The sequence below is a fragment of the Sorex araneus genome, chromosome 5 (assembly GCF_027595985.1).
Source record: "Sorex araneus isolate mSorAra2 chromosome 5, mSorAra2.pri, whole genome shotgun sequence".
Classification (NCBI taxonomy): Eukaryota; Metazoa; Chordata; class Mammalia; order Eulipotyphla; family Soricidae; genus Sorex; species Sorex araneus.
This window is the reverse complement of record NC_073306.1, coordinates 93,898,484-93,916,007: the sequence shown is the minus strand read 5'-3', so window position 1 is coordinate 93,916,007 and position 17,524 is coordinate 93,898,484. Positions and strand designations below refer to the sequence as shown.

Here is a 17,524-nt window from a genome sequence, read left to right as displayed (position 1 = left end):
ACAGGTTTTGAACCTAGATCAGCTGAATGCAAGGCAAGTACCCTACCTGCTGTACCATTCCTCTAGCCCTACACACCCACTTTAAAAGGAAAACCATACTATTCCCCTCACTGTCTTCCTACAGCTCTGCCCACCATGCTGCCTGCTTAAGGGTTACTCTGGCCCCTGCATCAGAGTGCATTGTATTAATGAACACAAGCAGCAAAGGAAGAGTTTGGGTTAATCAATATTTGTTTGGGGAGGCGTGTGTGGGGAAGATTTAGGCCACACCCAGCCAGATCAGAATGTTCTTGGTTTGCTATTGGCAGTGCTGGGGGAACATATAGAACTGGGGATCAAACCCAGACTTCACTGAGCCCTAGTCCCAGTCTCTGGCTTATCATTAACTGATGACTAACTCTAGGCAAAAAGAGCCCTAAAGGTATTGCTTATATTATTATTTTTAATTTTAAAATTTTATTTTCATAAAGTTGGGACCTGGGGCTGAGAGCTCCAAGCCTGCTCAGATCGGGACTGGGCCTCCTCTGCCCAGATTTCCCATGTCCCAGTAGCTAGGGGGTCACACCCAGGGACTCCCCACCCCCCCGACGTGCCATGTAATCCCATCCATGGTCAGCATCCAGAGACTTAAAAGCAAGTTCCCGGAAGTGATATCTTATAGCCTACTTCTCCCTCTGGGAGAACCTGGCAAACTACCGAGAGTTTCCTGCCCACATGGGAGAGCCTCACAAAGTCCCCATGGTGTATATATATATGCCAAAATAGTAACAAGCTGAGTCTCATTCCCCTGACCCTGAAAGAGCCTCCAATGCGGCATCGTTGGGGAGGACAAGTAGAGAGAGGCTTCTAAAATCTCAGGGCTAGGACGAATGGAGACATTACTGAGACCACTTGAGAAATTTGACGATCAACAGGATGATGATGATGATGAATATGATGATGATTTTCATAAAGTTATTCACAATAATTCAATATTTAAACACTAGTCCCACCACCATTGCACCTTCCCACCACCATTATCTTTTTTTTTTTCTTTTTGGATCACACCCGGCGATGCACAGGGGTTACTCCTGGCTCTGCGTTCAGGAATTACCCTGGCGGTGCTCAGGGGACCATATGGGATGCTGGGATTCGAACCCGGCTGGGCCGTGTGCAAGGCAAACGCCCTACCCGCTGGGCTATCACTCCAGCCCCCCCCCCCACCATTATCTTGAATTCTCTCACCACCAGGGAAGCTTGCTCCATAGGCAGATGCTAAATAATTTAATTTGCATTGCTTGTTATGAATAGTATGAAATGTCGTGTGGCTGTGAAAGTGACTGCATGCTCCTGGAATACTTAAATTTTTTAAATAATTGGGGTCCAGAGGCATCTTTGTTTTGTGCTGCTCTTCCGAGATTCATTTGTGAGTCTCTGGATCATGACTGTTAATGTGCTTAAATAGCGCCCAGAGGCAGCTCTTGGGCTTGACTGTCAAGGAACGGGAAGGGCAAGATGAGGGAAGGTCGCCCATCCCTCCACTCTGTGAAGCCTGGAGTTTTCAGACACTGGTCTGCATGGCAGGGTTTTTCAGCAGATTCATTCTCATGAGTGGGGGGGCTCTAGACAAACCTATAGAGTGAGTGTGGTGGTGATTGGATTGTGGAGGTTTGCGGCTGCTGGGGTTCATTTGGGGCAGGTGGAGGGACACACTTGCTCTCCTCCAAGGTGCCCTGCCCCAGTGAAACCTGGTGTGGGGTGGGGACACATCTCTGTGGCACGCTGCTCTCTTCAGAGATTCATTTGTGAGTCTGAATCATTGCTGTTAATGTGCTTAAATGGTCTGATTTTGATCTCTTTCAAGATTTATTTTTGAGTCTCTGAAGCAAGGCCAATAAATGAGCTTGTACAACTGAGCTAGAGGTGGCTTGTGGGTGTGATTCCCACATACCTAACTTTTGGCCATTTAATTTATTGGGAAACTTGGTCCCAAGTTGTTGGGGTCTGGCTAGAGCATAGCAGTAATTTTGGGGTATCAGGAAGCCTGAATGCATCAGGGTATCAGGGTATCAGTGTATCAGTCTATGAGTGTATCAGGGTATCAGCGTATCAGTGTATCAGTATATGAGTGTATCAGGCTGCTGATACACTCACCCTACAGGTACATGCTGACCTGTTGGTGGCACCATACCCCTGAGGGTATCGCTTTTAAATGTAGCAGCTATCCCCACCCCCAACATTGTAAAAGACTCACCCAATTTTCCTTTCCCTACCAGATTGTTTGGATTGATTGGAATTTTAATACTTAGGCAGGTTGTTATGGTGTATATAAAGATACAACAGGCTTTTTTTTTACCTGGTGGTATTTGGGGACTAGTCCTGGCTCTGCGCTTGGGGTCACTCCCAGCAGTGCTTGGGATTGAACAGGTGTTGACTGCATTCAAGTTCCTTAACCCTTACACCAACTCTCTAACCACCAAGATAACATAGGTTGTTTTTTTTTTTCAGATAAATGAAACAAGCAATTCCAATACATAGAAAATTTAATTTGAAATAACTTAAAATAGTTTATCATCAAGAAGCTTTCATTTTGTGCCTTGGCACCAGATGCTCAAGGAAATTGTTTAGGTATGATCTTAAGCAAACAGACATAATCGAAACTTTGTATATGCATGTATGCAGAAGTACACACATCCATATCATCAAACATCCATGTAGACATATATTCAAGTTATGTATGTGTATATATAGTTAAGAAATATATCTCCATGATTATATAGTCAAGATATATGAGAACTATATATATGTATGTATATAAATAAATACTACTTTCACAAGTGGAATTCTCTAAATTTATTCATGGCCTATATTTTGGATAAATTGCTTTCCAAGGGGGCACATTAATTATATATGGAATTATAGTCTACTCTTCCTATGTTATCTATTGTAGCTTTCCTTAAGTTTTATGAATGAAAGACTGAAACTCACTTTTGCTAACCCAGAGATGATTTGAATCTGTGAGACTACCTGAACCAGTTTACTTTCTCTGACTAGACAAATTCTCTAAAGTTACCAAAAGACTTTTCTTCACTTCAAAGGTTCCATTTCTCAACTACTACAGGGGAACACTTATTTCATGAAATGTTTTCTTTCTTTTCTTTTTGGTGATGAGTCTCCCAGGCAATGTTCAGGTGACAAAGGGGCCCCTCCCAGTAATACTTGCCCACCAGATGGGTTGACCCATGCTAGCAATACTGCTTCAGCCAGTAGGACTGGGGGACCCAGTCACTTTAGCAGTGCACAGGGACCTCTAGAGTTACACTTGCCTGTACTCAGGTGATCATGGGGCAGCAGAGATAGAAAGTGGGTCTTTGCCTTTGAACTCTCTCCCCAGACTCAGGACATGTTTTTCTTAAACTAATCTTTTCTTTAGCTCTAGACACAAACCATTCACCAATTCAATGTTTGATCTTGTGTCCAAGCTGATGTTTTTCTGGAAAAGTTTCCTCCAAAGATAGTAGCAGTAGCGAAGCATACAAAGAGAAAGGTGAATTTTTGTGGGAGAAAAGATGTTTCAGATAAGTAGGTCATGAAACAGTTTGTTTATTACTTTCCCTTTGTGTCCGCCAAACACTGTGTTCTCTTTGTGCCAGCATTCACTTGGGGCTTTCCAAAGTCTCCCATTAAGATCACTTTTGTGTGGTCTTTGAACATATAATTTCAAAAGGCATGATTTACTAAATGTACCCAATTATCAAAAATCACTGACAAATAGTCAATTTAGATATAAATTTGGGTTGAGATACTGAAAATGAAGCATCAAGATTGCAAAAATTTTATTTTCATTGGAGTCTTTCACAGAGAGAAAATATTTTGTTTTGTGTGTATTTTGTTTCCTTAGTATGCTTCAGGTGTGTGCAAACCATTTGAAGATGCTTTTATTTATTCATTTTGGTTTGACTAAGGATGATCATGAGATAGTATTTAAATTATGTGGGATTTTGTTTAATTTCCTTTAAAAATGTAGCATTTAATCTCAGAGGAAGTATTTTCTAGGAAAATAAATAAAGAAGAATCCCCCCAAATAGGAAAACATGTAAACACAAGTTATGAGGTACATCTAAGACATAGGGCCAAGAAAAAGTTTCTCTCCTATTATGTGCAGCTGCCAGATTTCTTGCTTTAGTCCTTACACTTAGAGAAACACAGAGATCTTTGAGGTTAAAAGCCCTTTTAAAGATGTGAAGAATGCAGTAGATCAGAGCAGTCAAGAAAGGAAATGTAACAGAGCAGTATTTCAATGTCTTGCTATAAGAACAAAAATATTTCCTTTAAAAAGCTATTAAAAGATTTTGCTACATGCACTCACTTCACTTTTAAAGGGCGTTTGATTGTCTGTTAGATCACTCTCCAGAGGAAGTTTTTAAAAATTTTTTGTATGTAAATACTAGGAAAACATGACTTATCCCAATTAGATTTTCCATGCTATACTTAGTTTAACAGATGTGTTTAGTCCTTAAATTATGATGCAATGAATTCTAGGGAGAGTGTGTATTTAAAAAGAGAAATCCCAGGAAACACATATACTTAGACGGAGTCAACTCAGGCACAGGCAATCTCACACTGCACTGTGATCTTGCCCTCAGTTCCCATAGCTTATTGCTGCTGTTGGCTAGAAACCCCCAATATTTCTATCTCAGTTCTATGGCTAGAATCTGAGAAACTGACCCATTATCACTCATTTTCAAGTTTATCAAAGCTTTTTAAAAAATACCCCCTGCCGAGTTAAATCAGTTCTATATCTCACATGACAAGAAGCAGGAATTTCCAGCGAAATTATATATCACTATATATAATGCATGTACCCAAACACACAGACCACAAATAAGAATGCTCTTTGTCGTCATGTGTCGCATCCACTCACAGGGTAACCAGGAACAAGTCAAACATACATGTGCAAATGTACAATTAACAGCAAATCCCTTTTGCTATGAGTGTCTTCTGATTAGTAAAGACGCTCTGGGAGCAGCTCCTGGCTCTGTGGAAAGCACGCAGCTGCAGCTTCAGATCACATCCCGGGAGTTCCGGATGGCGCAGCAGAGGACCATGCTGAAGATCATACCGAAGACCTGGGAGACAAGGGGGCACTGGTTATTTACTTCCCAGAGGCAAAAGCTGATGAAAAGGCCAGCAAATGACCTGGTTTTCCTTTTTCTTTTCTCATTTGGTTTCTGGGCCACACAAAGCAATGCTCCCAGGTGACTTCTGGCTCTGCACTCAGGAATCACTCCTGCAGTGCTCGGGGATCGAATCCAGGGATCGAACCTGGGTTGGTCGCTTGTAAGATAAGCACCTTACTTGTTGTACTATCTCTCTGATCCCATGATCTGGGTTTTCTAACTGAATCAGATAATAATACTGGTTATAAATAGCATTTAATAGCTATTTCATTATTATTATTATTATTATTATTTGCTTTTTGGGTCACACCCAGCAATGCTCAGGGGTTACTCCAGGCTCTGTACTCAGGAATCATTCCTGGCGGTGTTCGGGAGACCATATGGGGTGCTGGGAATCGAACCCTGGTCGGCGACGTGCAAGGCAAATGCCCTACCCGCTGGGCTATCACTCTAGCCCCAAGATTTAAATTATTTTTATTTATTTTTGTTTGTTTTCATCTTGGGGCCACATCCAGCAGTGCTCAGGGCTTATTTTTGGTTCTGTGCTTAGGTGATCACTCCTGGCAGGGCTCAGGGGATCATATATGGTGATAAAACCTGGAGGAACCATGTGCAAGGTAAGCATCCTACCTGTTGGGTGCTCACTCCAGGCCACAAAAATCGCCCCTACCCTTTTTTGAAAAAAATTTAAGTCTTAGAAAGATTAATAGAAACACAGATGTGTTAATTAGAAGGCTGCCAATAAGGCCCATCTTGTCTTCAACCATTCCCTCTTCAATTGTAAGCTGTAATAAGACCTCTGGGTGCCATGTTTCAAGACATCAGTACCATGAATTTCTGACTCTCTCCTTTCTTAATCCCATCCTAAATCAGACTTAGGACCTGTAAACGCTAAGTGAAAAAGACAAGATTTCTCACTTATTTTGCAGAAGATGGGAAGACTTAAGAATAGTAGAGTGTGGCTCCAGGCCTCTTTGATAGAACTCAGTACCAGCATGTAGCATGAGAGACATCTAATGGACATTTAGCTAACTGATTACTCTTGCAAATAATTTACATAAGTGCACACAACTGCAGTTGCTGATTCAACAAAAGTGTCCTCCCTGCCCTGGTGGCAAGGCGGTGGGCAACCCTTTCTTCATCCCTGCTTGTGTTCTGGGGAGCACCCAGCAGAAAGGACTTCAGCTTCATTTTGTTCTGAGTCAGAGTGGAGCTTTCTATTTTTTTTTGTTTTCGTTTCTGGGCCACAGTGGGTTTACTCCTGGCACTCATGGTGGTGCTTGGGGGTCCATATGGGATGCTAGGGATAGAAACTGGGTTGGCCACATGCAAGGCAAGTGCCCTGCCTTCTGTGCTATCTCTTCAGATCCAGGGTGGAACTTTCTAGATTGCTCATTCACCAAGACCACAGACCCACTAGGAATATAAATTTGTTACTCCCAATATACAGAAAGGAGTAACAAATATTTGTTACTCCCAACATACTATAGGCAAGTATATTTGTTACTCCCATTATACAGAAGGTAGTAACAAATATTTGTTACTCCTCACATATTAGGAAGTGATATTTGTTACTGCCATTATCAAATCTTTGGCTCAGCCTTATCTTTGGGGGCAACAGTGTGGCAATCAGCCTGGACTAGTGCAGTTGGGAGGAGCTGAGGGGTCTACCCACAATGGGCGGCCCCTCAGGGTGTAGTTCCATCTACTCTCAGCCCCATCCTCTGTGTTCTCAGTACAGAAAAGAGGAAACACACTGTTTGCTCCCTGAAAACTGTCAATTAATTGGATTTCCTCAAAATTCCCTTTGCCCCTGACTTAGGTAAGGCCTTGAGTTAATGGATCCAGAAGAAAGGTTAGAGGGGATGTAGCTAGCATTAGCTATAAATACAGCCCCTGGACAATGGAAAACACTGGTTTGTCGGCCTTCCTGATTCAGATTCTGCTTCCTTCCAGCTTTATCTCTTCATGCAGCAGAGATCCTTCTAAATCTGAGATGTTCACCTCTGCCTTAAGGGCACACAAAATCGTGACTGTGTGACCCTCATCCCATCATGCCCTTTTGTCCCTACTGATTTTTGCATACTGGGATTTCTACATACTCTTGGACAGCTGAGGATGTACTAAGGGAACACTCACATTCCCACTCTTCCATTCACCCAAATTCTGGTTTGAAGAATATTCAGATTACACACAGCTACCATTTGCTAAATTCTATGTTCCAGACACTTGAAATGAATTATTTCCAAATAACTCTTTACACAAATCATCCCATATCATCTTTATTTCCTGAAGTTTAAGTTGAAATCCTCATTTTATAGTCGAGGAAACTGAGACATCGGGCATAGAGAAATTGAAAAAAATTTCCCTTCACATCCCAAACCTTCCAAGTAGGAGCTCAGAGTTGAATCCAAAGGGTGTGTTGCTGGGGCTTACACTGTTAAACAAGAAACCATAATGCCTTTTCACATCCCAGCGCTACAGATTAATCAGTTTGGTTATTTCTGATAGTAGGAAGAGTCCCAGAATTGAAAATTACCTGTCAAGTTTTAGCTTACTGGCCTGAAAATGGGAAGTTACTGCAAGCGTGCAGTGTAGTGTAATGTAGGCACATAGGTTAACGTTGAATTCTGTGTCTTATTTTAGCAAGCGAGGTATTTTTGTATCTACTTTGTTCTTAGGTGTCCCTTCAACTCAGGCCTTTGTCTTTCAAGAGAATTCTCTTTTAAGAAACTATCATATCACACTGGAAGAAAAATAAGTTGCTCAAGACTTAGATAAATTAAAAAAGTTTCTTACCATGAAACCTGCAATTCCAATGCCAACAATTCCAATGAGCTGAAGTTTAACACTGATTACAGACTCGATTTCATCAATGCAGTTCTATTTTGGGAGGAAAAGTACTGTCAGCAATAACAACTAATGGTATGTGTGAATCATTACTCTGTGTAATTCTCACTGATAACTCTGTGATAATCCACTCTAGCTTTGGCTCATATTGAGATCATTCTTTCAGAATAGCACCAATTGTCCAACTTAAAGCAAAAAAGCATTTTGAAGGAAAAAATATACCATCTTCTTATTTTGCATCTCTTTTAGGCAATCAGTGCTACCTCGTAGGCCTAAGACCTGGCTGAAGGAAGCTATTCTGAGACCAGAGATTATTTTAAAAAATTGGGGCCTCTTATTACTTGTAACACATAAAAAGTCGTTTCCCTAAAATAATAACCCTTGCTTTTATATGATCATTTATGGACTTTATACAGACTTGATCCAATTAACTAGGGAAGGTAGAGTTTTCTGGGACTGTCCAAAACTGTCATCTTAGGTGCTGGAGTAACAGTACAGTGGGTAGGGCTTTTGCCTTGCACACAGCTCACCCAAGTTCAATCCCTGGCATCCCATATGGGGTTCTGGGCAAGGCCAGAAGTAATTCCCGAGTGCAGAGCCAGGAGTAACACCCGAGCATTGCTAGGTGTGACCCCAGAAGGAAAAAAATAGAAAGAGATATAGTGAGAGAAATTGAAGGAAAAGAAAAAGCTCTGCATCCAGAGCTCTGCATCCCCTCATTTCTTTCAAAGTCAGATTCTTCCTGTGAACAATCAAACTAAAATGTGTTTGGTACTAATTTTACTTAGTTCTAAAAGGAATATGAGCTTACAGTAGCAGCTTGGAAAATAGATGCAAAGACAAAGAAATATTTGTACTCCTACTATGAAAGATAATTCCTACAATGTAGGTATTTCCTTCCAACAAATATACTCACACAATTGATTCCTTAGATGCAGCTCTATGTGTGTGTGTGTGTGTGTGTGTGTGTGTGTGTGTGTGTGTGTGTGTTGGACCAGGGCTCATCCCCATTGTAGCTGGTTCGGGAATATGGATATGACAGCTCAGGTTCAGGTTTGGAGGTGCTCTGAATTGTCACTGCCACCTCAGTGGTGCTGGGGATGTGGGTTTATGTGGCACCAAGAATGGAACTTGTGTGCGAGGCATGTTTTACCACTTGGGCCACTCTGCAGTCCAACTGTGTGCCATTTAAACTTAGCATTACAACTTCAAAAAGTTCTTTGAAGTCACAACTCTAAATGACTTCAAACATTTGTTTCCTTAAAAATGTCTGGAAATTGACTTCAGTGATTGTCTATTATTTCATATCAGTGGTGCACCCCATATTAGTTCTTATAATTCTGCTGTAAGCATCACTGTGCAAAAATCTCTGTCCACATCTTGATCCTTTTCCTTTAACATAAATGAGAAAAGAGGAATTTCTGGATTAAAGGGCACAGTACAGAGTCCTATGAAACTCCACAATTTCTTGAAAATGCTCACTTCACAGTGTTGCTGTTAACGCTACAAATGATTACTAAGAAAAAAACACTTGGTCAATTTCCTCTGGTTTTAAAAAACAGTGTTTTCAACTCTCCTGACCTTGACCCCTTTCTGACCTTATTTTTTCCCCCGTTCTTTCCCCACTCTCCACCTTTGCTACTAGCTGGTCTCCTAGTTTTGCTGTGGCCCTCCCCCATTTACATGATTTTCACCAGTGGTCCTGTAGGAATATCTTGGGGGCCCTGGGGGTGATACAGAGCTCCGGCGGAGAAATGCTGGGTGAAGCACTGCAGAATGACCTTTGTGGCAGACAGAAGTGACCTTGGCAGAGAACCTCACCTTGTCTCCTGGCAGCTCTTTTGGGCATGTGGACTGGACCTGCTCAGAGCTTTCTTTCCCACAGCACTGAAACTAGAGCCAGAAAAGAGATTTTAGCATGCAGGAGGGCAGAGCAAATGCCCTGTTGGGCCTCTGGGCTGGCCTTGGGGTGCTGAGGTAGCAAAGCTGATTCCAAGTCTTTGTCGCTGTCATTTGCTTCTGGAAAGAGCAAAGAGACTGGCAGAACACAGACACGGCGGCTATGGAGTGGTCTGGGTTTTATGACGGGAAGTGACTCTGGTCAAACAAAGTGAGAAGCTAATTGACAGTGACTGTGTAAAATTGTGGCTTAAAATACACACACACACACACACACACAGAGGATTTAAACTTTTAGATTCTATTTTTCAGACTGGAAGTAATTTAACCTGATTAATATCTCAAGTTTTATGAGCTTTAAGACAGGCTCATTCAGGGAGGGACAGTCTGAGACAAGAAGTGGCCACAGAAACTTCCAGGAACTGCAACTCAGGGCTCACAGCTTGGCCTCTAAACAGGTGTCCTGCCTTCGCTCTGTCCCTCAGAGACCTGTGTGCTGCCTGAGATCTTGGGGGCAGTTGGAACTGAGCAAGAGGAATGATCACCACCTTCCAGGCCATTTCTGTGACAGACCGGAACTGGGCTACCTGAACAGACTGAGCCCAAGTCCAAGGCTAATTCTCTAGCCATAGTGGTTAAAAGACAAGGAAGACACTAGCCTGGTACATATCCCTGCCGGTTTCCTGGGCTGCACCCAGAGAGCACGACCCCACACATTGCCCTGGAAAGGCTGGCTCACACCCTTCATCGCACAGAGCGAAGAGAACTGCAGGGAGCGAGTGCTCCAGCGTGCTGAACGGGTCTGTGGCCCAGCTGCTTCTGGAAAGGAATGTTTCTAAATTTGGAGGTTTCTGGATTTTTTTGTCATACCTCACTGCCAACCTTGAAGAAAACAGGGTATTTCTCTGGGCTGCTTGCTCCTGGTTCTTGCTTGTGCTCTTGTATATCCTTGGGATACAGGTCTGACTTCTCTTGGGAACTCCCTGTGTTGGGCCTTTTTCTCTTCCAGATTCTTGAACACAATGTAACCTGTGGTTTCCATGAGGCTTAAACATGAGGCTGTCTTGGTTTTATGGATTTTATCCTTATTTTGGTTCCAATGATAAGAAAGAAACTCGTTCCCCACAATCTTTAGCTTATGTTTGATTTTATTGGTGCTAAGGGTCAAACCCAGGGCCTACCACCTGCATATCTCTACCATGAAACTACAACTGGGGCACCATCTTTAGAAGACAGTTATCAGGAAGAGGGAAGGTCACTTACTGTTGAGTGGAAGGTGATGAGTGTCCCATTACCCTTCCCCCTGTCCTTCAGGTAACTGTTGTATGCCTCCTCATACATGGTCTGCACATGTCGAATAGCCTGAAAAAATACAAGGAACAGTGAGTTGGAAGGATGTTCTCTTTTCATCAGGAAAAATGCTCTCTTCTTTACCCTCCAAAAACAGCCTTTCCAAAATCTCTACCCTTTCCAAAATCTCTACCCCTGCTTCTAGTCCTGTATTTTACGAGAATTCTGCACATTTAGAACAGTTTCTGGAATTTCTAAGATGCCATTGAGAATTGAAAGCTAGACTAAGCCAGAATGGTTTTTATGAATTAAAACAATTTCTCAAACTTCAGTGAGCTATCATTTGGACCCCAGAGTTCTGGAAGCACAGGTGGGGAGAATTATTTGCAGGGGTGCTGCTTGTCCACACTTGGAGGTGCTCAGTGCTTATTCCTGGCTCTGTGCTTGGGTGTCACTCTTGGCTCAGGGGATCTAGCACCAGGAATGAAAATAAGGGGTGGCCACATGCAAGGCAAGAGTTCTATCTACTGTATGATTGCTCTAGCCCCATGATGAATTGTTTTTGCATTCAAATGTCGTATTAAATATAGAAATTCTTTTTTTCTGATAGTAAGACATAGAATCACAAATTTATAGTGATCACAGAAGTTGCAAGATTCTTCTATTCTACCAATATTAACAGCTACTTTAGAAATATTCCAAAGAAGAAGATGATGACTTATGATACATGTTTACTACATCTCTAGCTATATTTATTGCTTTGTCTATATCTAGAGCTATTTTATTATTTTGTGGTGCTAGAGATTGAACTCCAGGCCTCACTGCTGGGAGACATGCCCTCTGCCTCTGAGCCACATTCTAGTCTGTATATGTTTACTATTTTAGAAAATCTGAAATAAGCTCATCTATACAGGATTGACGATATATAAATTTATAGGAATTATAGCAACTCAGGTTCCATTCTTTGTCCTTTTCCTCTTCACCCCTCTTCTTCTAAAAAGCCTCTTTCTCAGTGGGTTCTCTGGTGACCCATTCTGAACACCTGTAGCCACAATGCAAGCCAAAGAAACTGGCACCATGAGAACACTGACCAGGCCACAGGACAAATGATGGTCAAACAAGGGATGAGAATCCACTGTTTTTCCCTAGAATGCATTCTCCTGTGTGCAGTTAAATTCCTACTCCATTTCAAACGGCATAATCCTAGAAATCCTTTTCTTTTAAAATCATGAATACTTTTGTAAATAAGAGCTACAAATTATTTCCACAGAGAAATGCAGTCTTGCTCAAAAATGCTGTTTCATTTTTCTAGGTTAAAGTGACAACTGTGGTTATTTGGATTTTAAATTGTAGGTGGCAACATTCTTGTATCTTTTTACATAAAGAGAACACGTTAGGCATCACACCAAAAAATCATAAGTAATTTTTACTTACTACATCCTTGCCTATAAAAGCAAATACTCCAGTGGTTACTTCAGCAGCAAATATCACCAGGAGGCAGGTGAAAAACTGGAGGAGAGAAAAAACCAGCTTTATCAGTTTTATACCATTTCAATATACCTTGCCTCTAAGATTCTAACACTATTTGGAAACATTAGCTAAGAATATGTTTGAGTTTATGTAGCAGAAAGCCTTTTCCTTGGAATTTGTTTATTCATTCAGCTATTGTTTATTGAGCATCTACTCTGTAGCAGTATCTACTCTGTCCTTAGTACTGGATGATACGTAAGACAAAATTCCAATGTTTTTGCTATCAAGAACCTCATATTAAAAGGTCAGAGAAGGGGCCTCTATGATAATGATAGTGTGAAATGATACCCTGGACAAGAACTGGGTGGTGAAAAGGAGAAAGTGATGTGCAATGATGCTTTCTCAGTAACAGTATTGCATAAAGCATTGTGTGCAGTGTGCAACAGTATTGCACACCACAGTGCCTAAAAGGAAAAGAAAAGTATCTGTTGTAGAGACAGGCTGGGGAGTGGGAGGAAAACTGGGGACATTGATGGAGGGATGTGGTCACTGATGAAGGGATGGATGCTTAAACATTGTACAACTGAAACTCAATCATGAGCAACTTTATAACTTTATATCTCATGGTGATTCAATAAATACAAAAATAAAAAACTTCAGGTCTAATATGAGAAATGAATAAACCAATAAAATGAGAAAATAATTTATAGTCTGATATCCCACCACCTAAAAAAGCTCTTGGCACCTATGTGCTCAGAGAATACTTAATACTTGGTGAGCAAATATTTTTCTAAAGATATAAAATAAGGCAGCAAAGAGGAAGTGAGGGGCATGGCCTGTATCTGGAAGGCAAGACCTGAGACTTCAGGTTTGTGAAGGCTTCTTGGAGGTGGTGGGAGTGGAGGGTACAGGGTCGTGGGTTCCTGAACAGATTCTCTCCTTGAGTATGCTATGATCAAACAAATGCAGTGCCATGTAAGATAGATAGATAGATAGATAGATAGATAGATAGATAGATAGATAGATAGATAGATAGATAGACAAACAGACAGACAGACAGACAGACACAGAGATACAGAGAGACGAAAATAGAGAGGAAGGGAAAGAGGGTGAGAAGGGGGGGACAAACAAAGAAGGATAGAGACAAAGAAAAAGACTGAAAAAGAAAGAGAAGAAGGGAGAGGGGGAAGAGGAGAAAGAGAGATATAGAGAAGGGGCAGAGATATAGAGAGGGAGATATGGAGAGGGAGATAGAGAGAGGAGGAAGGGGCAAGGGAGCATGCATGGCCAGAGAATGAGTTAGAATCCTTATTTAGACACCAGGTAAGAAGGACCAGAGGTTACACAGGAGAAGAGGTGGCTCCTGAAGTCACCGACTCAGACCCCTGAGAAGCACAGCCCCTTCTCTTCTGTGGACCCTCCTCTTTCTTCTTTTGTTTCTGAGTTCACCAAGGTCATGGATGCTTAGAAGTTAATTAAAATTCTTTTTTTTTCCAAAGAAAAAAAATGAGGCTGCTAGTTAAAATGAGCCACCAGAGGGAGACTGGTTGCTACTGGTCCCCAACAGTCAGGGGGAGGTGGGAAAGGGGGAATGTACCTACCTGGGCTATTGGTGGTGGGAAATGTGCACTGGTGGAGGGATGGGTCATTGCGTGATGGATCATTGTGTGATTGTAACCCAAACACAAAAGCTTGTAACTATCTCAAAGTGATTCAATAAAATTTAAAAAAAAAAGAGCACTTCCTGGCTACAGGAATCTGAGAACACCCTGGTGAACTGCTGCTTATCTAAGAACAAGCTTAATGGCCCTTCACAATCACTGGGCCCTCATTCTTCTCCTACAGCCTCCCAGGAGCCAGGCACCTCATTCGGTTCACTCTTTTCCTGTGTGGCTGGAACAAAGATTCTTAGCCAGGCGAGAGAACCCCGGATTCTGGGAGAGGGAGAGCGTGCTAAGGTCTGGGCTCCAGGGGCTGGTGCAGGAGGCCACAGGGATCCCGCAGACCCATCCCTCCCTGGCCCCCCACTTACAGATCCGAGCATACACTGGGACTCCTGCATGGCTCCACAGCAGCCGAAGAACCCCACGGCCATCATCAGGGCCCCTGCTCCAACCAGCACGTAGAGCCCTGGGGAGAGGCGAAGGGTGGCCATAGTCAGCCTCGATGACCTGTGCTGGACCCAGCAGCTCAGGGCCCAAGTGCCCAGCGGGCAGAGAGCAGAGGCTCAGAGTTGTGGGGACCTTCTCTTGGACACAACCCCTACACCTGCTTCCCACAGCTCATGCTCTCTTCAGGCTCCCACATGTGCCCCACTTCACTTTGTACAGGCACAGACTCAGACACGGATACAGACACACACACACACTCTCTCACACACACACACACACATGCTCCTAAGTGGGTATTATTAATCAGATATGAAATTGGTGAACACACATGCCCACACTCACGTTCACACCCAGGCACACGCAGGCAACCCTAAGTAGGTATGTCGGCATTATTAACCAGCACTGATGAGGTCAGTGTCTGGTTCCTTAAATTTTGGGCTATTTTTTCCTTATGGGGTTTAATAACTGATGGGGGGTGGTTGTCACAAAATTTTGTTTTAAATTTATGATGTAGTATCAGTAGATATTTGATTTGTAGACCTGCGTTATATGTCAGATACTGCAACCATTTTTCTTTGGGTCAAAAGGGTGCTGAGAGGGGGAAGTTTAAACAATCCAGGTCTAGCGGGTGTCAGGGGCCAGGGTCAGGGCTGGGCCCACCCAGACCTTCCTGGACACCCCAGGCCTCCTCCTCATGGTACTCTGGAGCCAATGGGAATTTCCCATCTTAGGAGAGGCTCTGAGAACAGAATCTGGAGGGAAAGGACTGTTGATCTCCTGGCAAGATGGAGAGCAGGAAGAGGGGGCTTTGGTCCAGGAGACAAGCAAATAACACAGCAGTTAGCCAGGATGGTTTTGAGTGAGCCACGGACTTTAGAAGCAGCACCCTAGACACTGGACACAGGAAGGTTCTCTGTCTCTGCAGGAGCAGCCAATGAGGGGAAGGATGCAGAGAGTAATGGCAGGGGCCGGAAAGCACAGTGGTTATGGTGCCTGCCTAGCATATGAGGAACTCCAGTTCCTCTCTGGCATGATATTTGGTGCCTGCACATCCCAGAAGCAATATCTGAGCAGAGTCAGAAACAGGCCTGGCACAGCCCGGTGTTTCATGTTCCCCAATTCAAGCCCGCCCCCCCCCCAAAGAAACAAATTTCTTTGCAAAAACAAAAAAAAGTGATTATGATTATGAAGGTAATGGCATTAGCTATCTTCACTGAGTTTGTTTTCTCCAGGCACTGCTCTAAGAACCTCATGTAAGTTTATTTATTCTATCCTTGAGAGGGACTGCAGGAAGGGCCCCCAGCTTCTGGAGATCAAGGAGCAGATGCCCAGAAACTAGCACCAGCATCCCCCAGGGGCCACAGAGTCCCCTCGTCCTTATCCTAGCCATTTTATAAAACACAGGAATTGGATGGTCAAAAGGGAAGCAATTTGGGGCAAGTAGGATAGTAAAGTGAGAAAGATGCTCGTTTTGCACATGGCTGACCCAGGTTTGATCCCTGACACCCCCTGACAGTCCTCTGAGTACCACCAGGTGTGATTCCTGAGCACAGAGCCAGGAGCAACTTCTGAGCATTGGTGGGTGTGGCCTCAAAACAAAAAAATAAAAATTAAATAAAATAAAAGTGAAGCAACTTATGCAAAGTCCCAAAGCTGGGACAAAAGTCCCCACCTGCTTCCCAGCCGCATCCGGCCACCGCCCTATCCTGCCCCAGCCGCACTCACAGCCTGAACTAGGGTGGGGATCTCACTGACTCCTCCAGTCAAACCTCAGAACAGAGAAGGAAAAGGGAAGAATGTTCTTGTTCAGAGAGAATCAAGCCAAGCCATTTCTTATTTCCTGTCTGATCCTGAGATAAGTTAGAACACAATGCACGCCTGGCACTTGACTTACTCGGGGCAGCAGGAAGAGCCTAGTTGGAGAGTCGATCTGTTATTCCTATGAGTCACCTGGGAGCCACTCCCAGCCAGAGAGTGGGGAGCTGGCAGCTCGCTCTGGGGGCATCCTGGGCCTGGCCTGCTGGGGGTTCTGTGGCCCCTCAGGGTGCTGGTGCTGGTTTGTGGGTCTGTGCTCCTTCACCTACAGAAGCTGGAGCCTTTTGCACTCCCTTCACGAGACCTGCAGGGGGCGCCCTCAGCCCTGCCTTCTGGATAGGACCGGTGCTTTACTGCTGGTCAGCTTGGCTAGTTCTTCCCTTTTCCTTTGTTCTAAAAGAATAATTTCACAGGGAGTAGATGTCATCATGAGAAAAATTAAACCATATAAAAATACTATTGTTGGCTTCTCGATTTTCTTATTGCTTAAAACATTTTTTCTTTATTTTCAAAGTTCCATCCTTGTACTGGCTCCTACAAGCCAGTACAAAGCCCCATTTGTGATGGCAAGATATTTCTGTTTGACCGGAAGGGACCAGAGAGGCCTGGAGGCTTGGAGGCCCGGATCATCCACATACCTCCTGGGTCACTCTCCGAAACAGACCCTATTCAGCTTCCTCATTGTGTCACCAAGAACCGTGATATCAAACCCATTTCCTGCCTGAAAGTTTCCAGCCTCGCCATGGCCCCGGGAAAAAGACTACAAACTCTGCCTGGAGTCACAGCTGGGGACTGGCCTTGCTGGACTCACCTCTGTCCTGCCCTCTGACCTGAGGACTCCTGGGGCCTGACCAGGCCTGCTTTTCCATTCTGTGCCTTCATGGACTCTGATTTGTCTTTCTCTGTAGATGCTGAGCCCCAGGCCAGACC

General features: G+C 43.5%; 1 protein-coding gene across 2 annotated transcripts in view; it reads right to left on the bottom strand.

The window, feature by feature from the left end:
- Window positions 1–2,504: 2,504 nt before the first annotated feature.
- The window catches only part of TSPAN2 (tetraspanin 2), a 42,120-nt gene continuing 27,100 nt past the window's right edge, over window positions 2,505–17,524 (bottom strand). Inside the window, exons 3-8 of one of the 2 annotated variants that reach the window (XM_004616236.2) lie at window positions 14,701–14,798; window positions 12,633–12,707; window positions 11,172–11,270; window positions 9,831–9,902; window positions 7,959–8,042; window positions 2,505–5,108 (exon numbers count right to left, since the gene is read on the bottom strand). In XM_004616236.2, the coding sequence (XP_004616293.2) occupies window positions 5,043–5,108; window positions 7,959–8,042; window positions 9,831–9,902; window positions 11,172–11,270; window positions 12,633–12,707; window positions 14,701–14,798 (494 nt within the window). In that variant the 3' untranslated portion in view covers window positions 2,505–5,042. The remainder of the gene's footprint in view (window positions 5,109–7,958; window positions 8,043–9,830; window positions 9,903–11,171; window positions 11,271–12,632; window positions 12,708–14,700; window positions 14,799–17,524) is intronic. The other variant, XM_004616237.2, reaches the window with a different exon arrangement.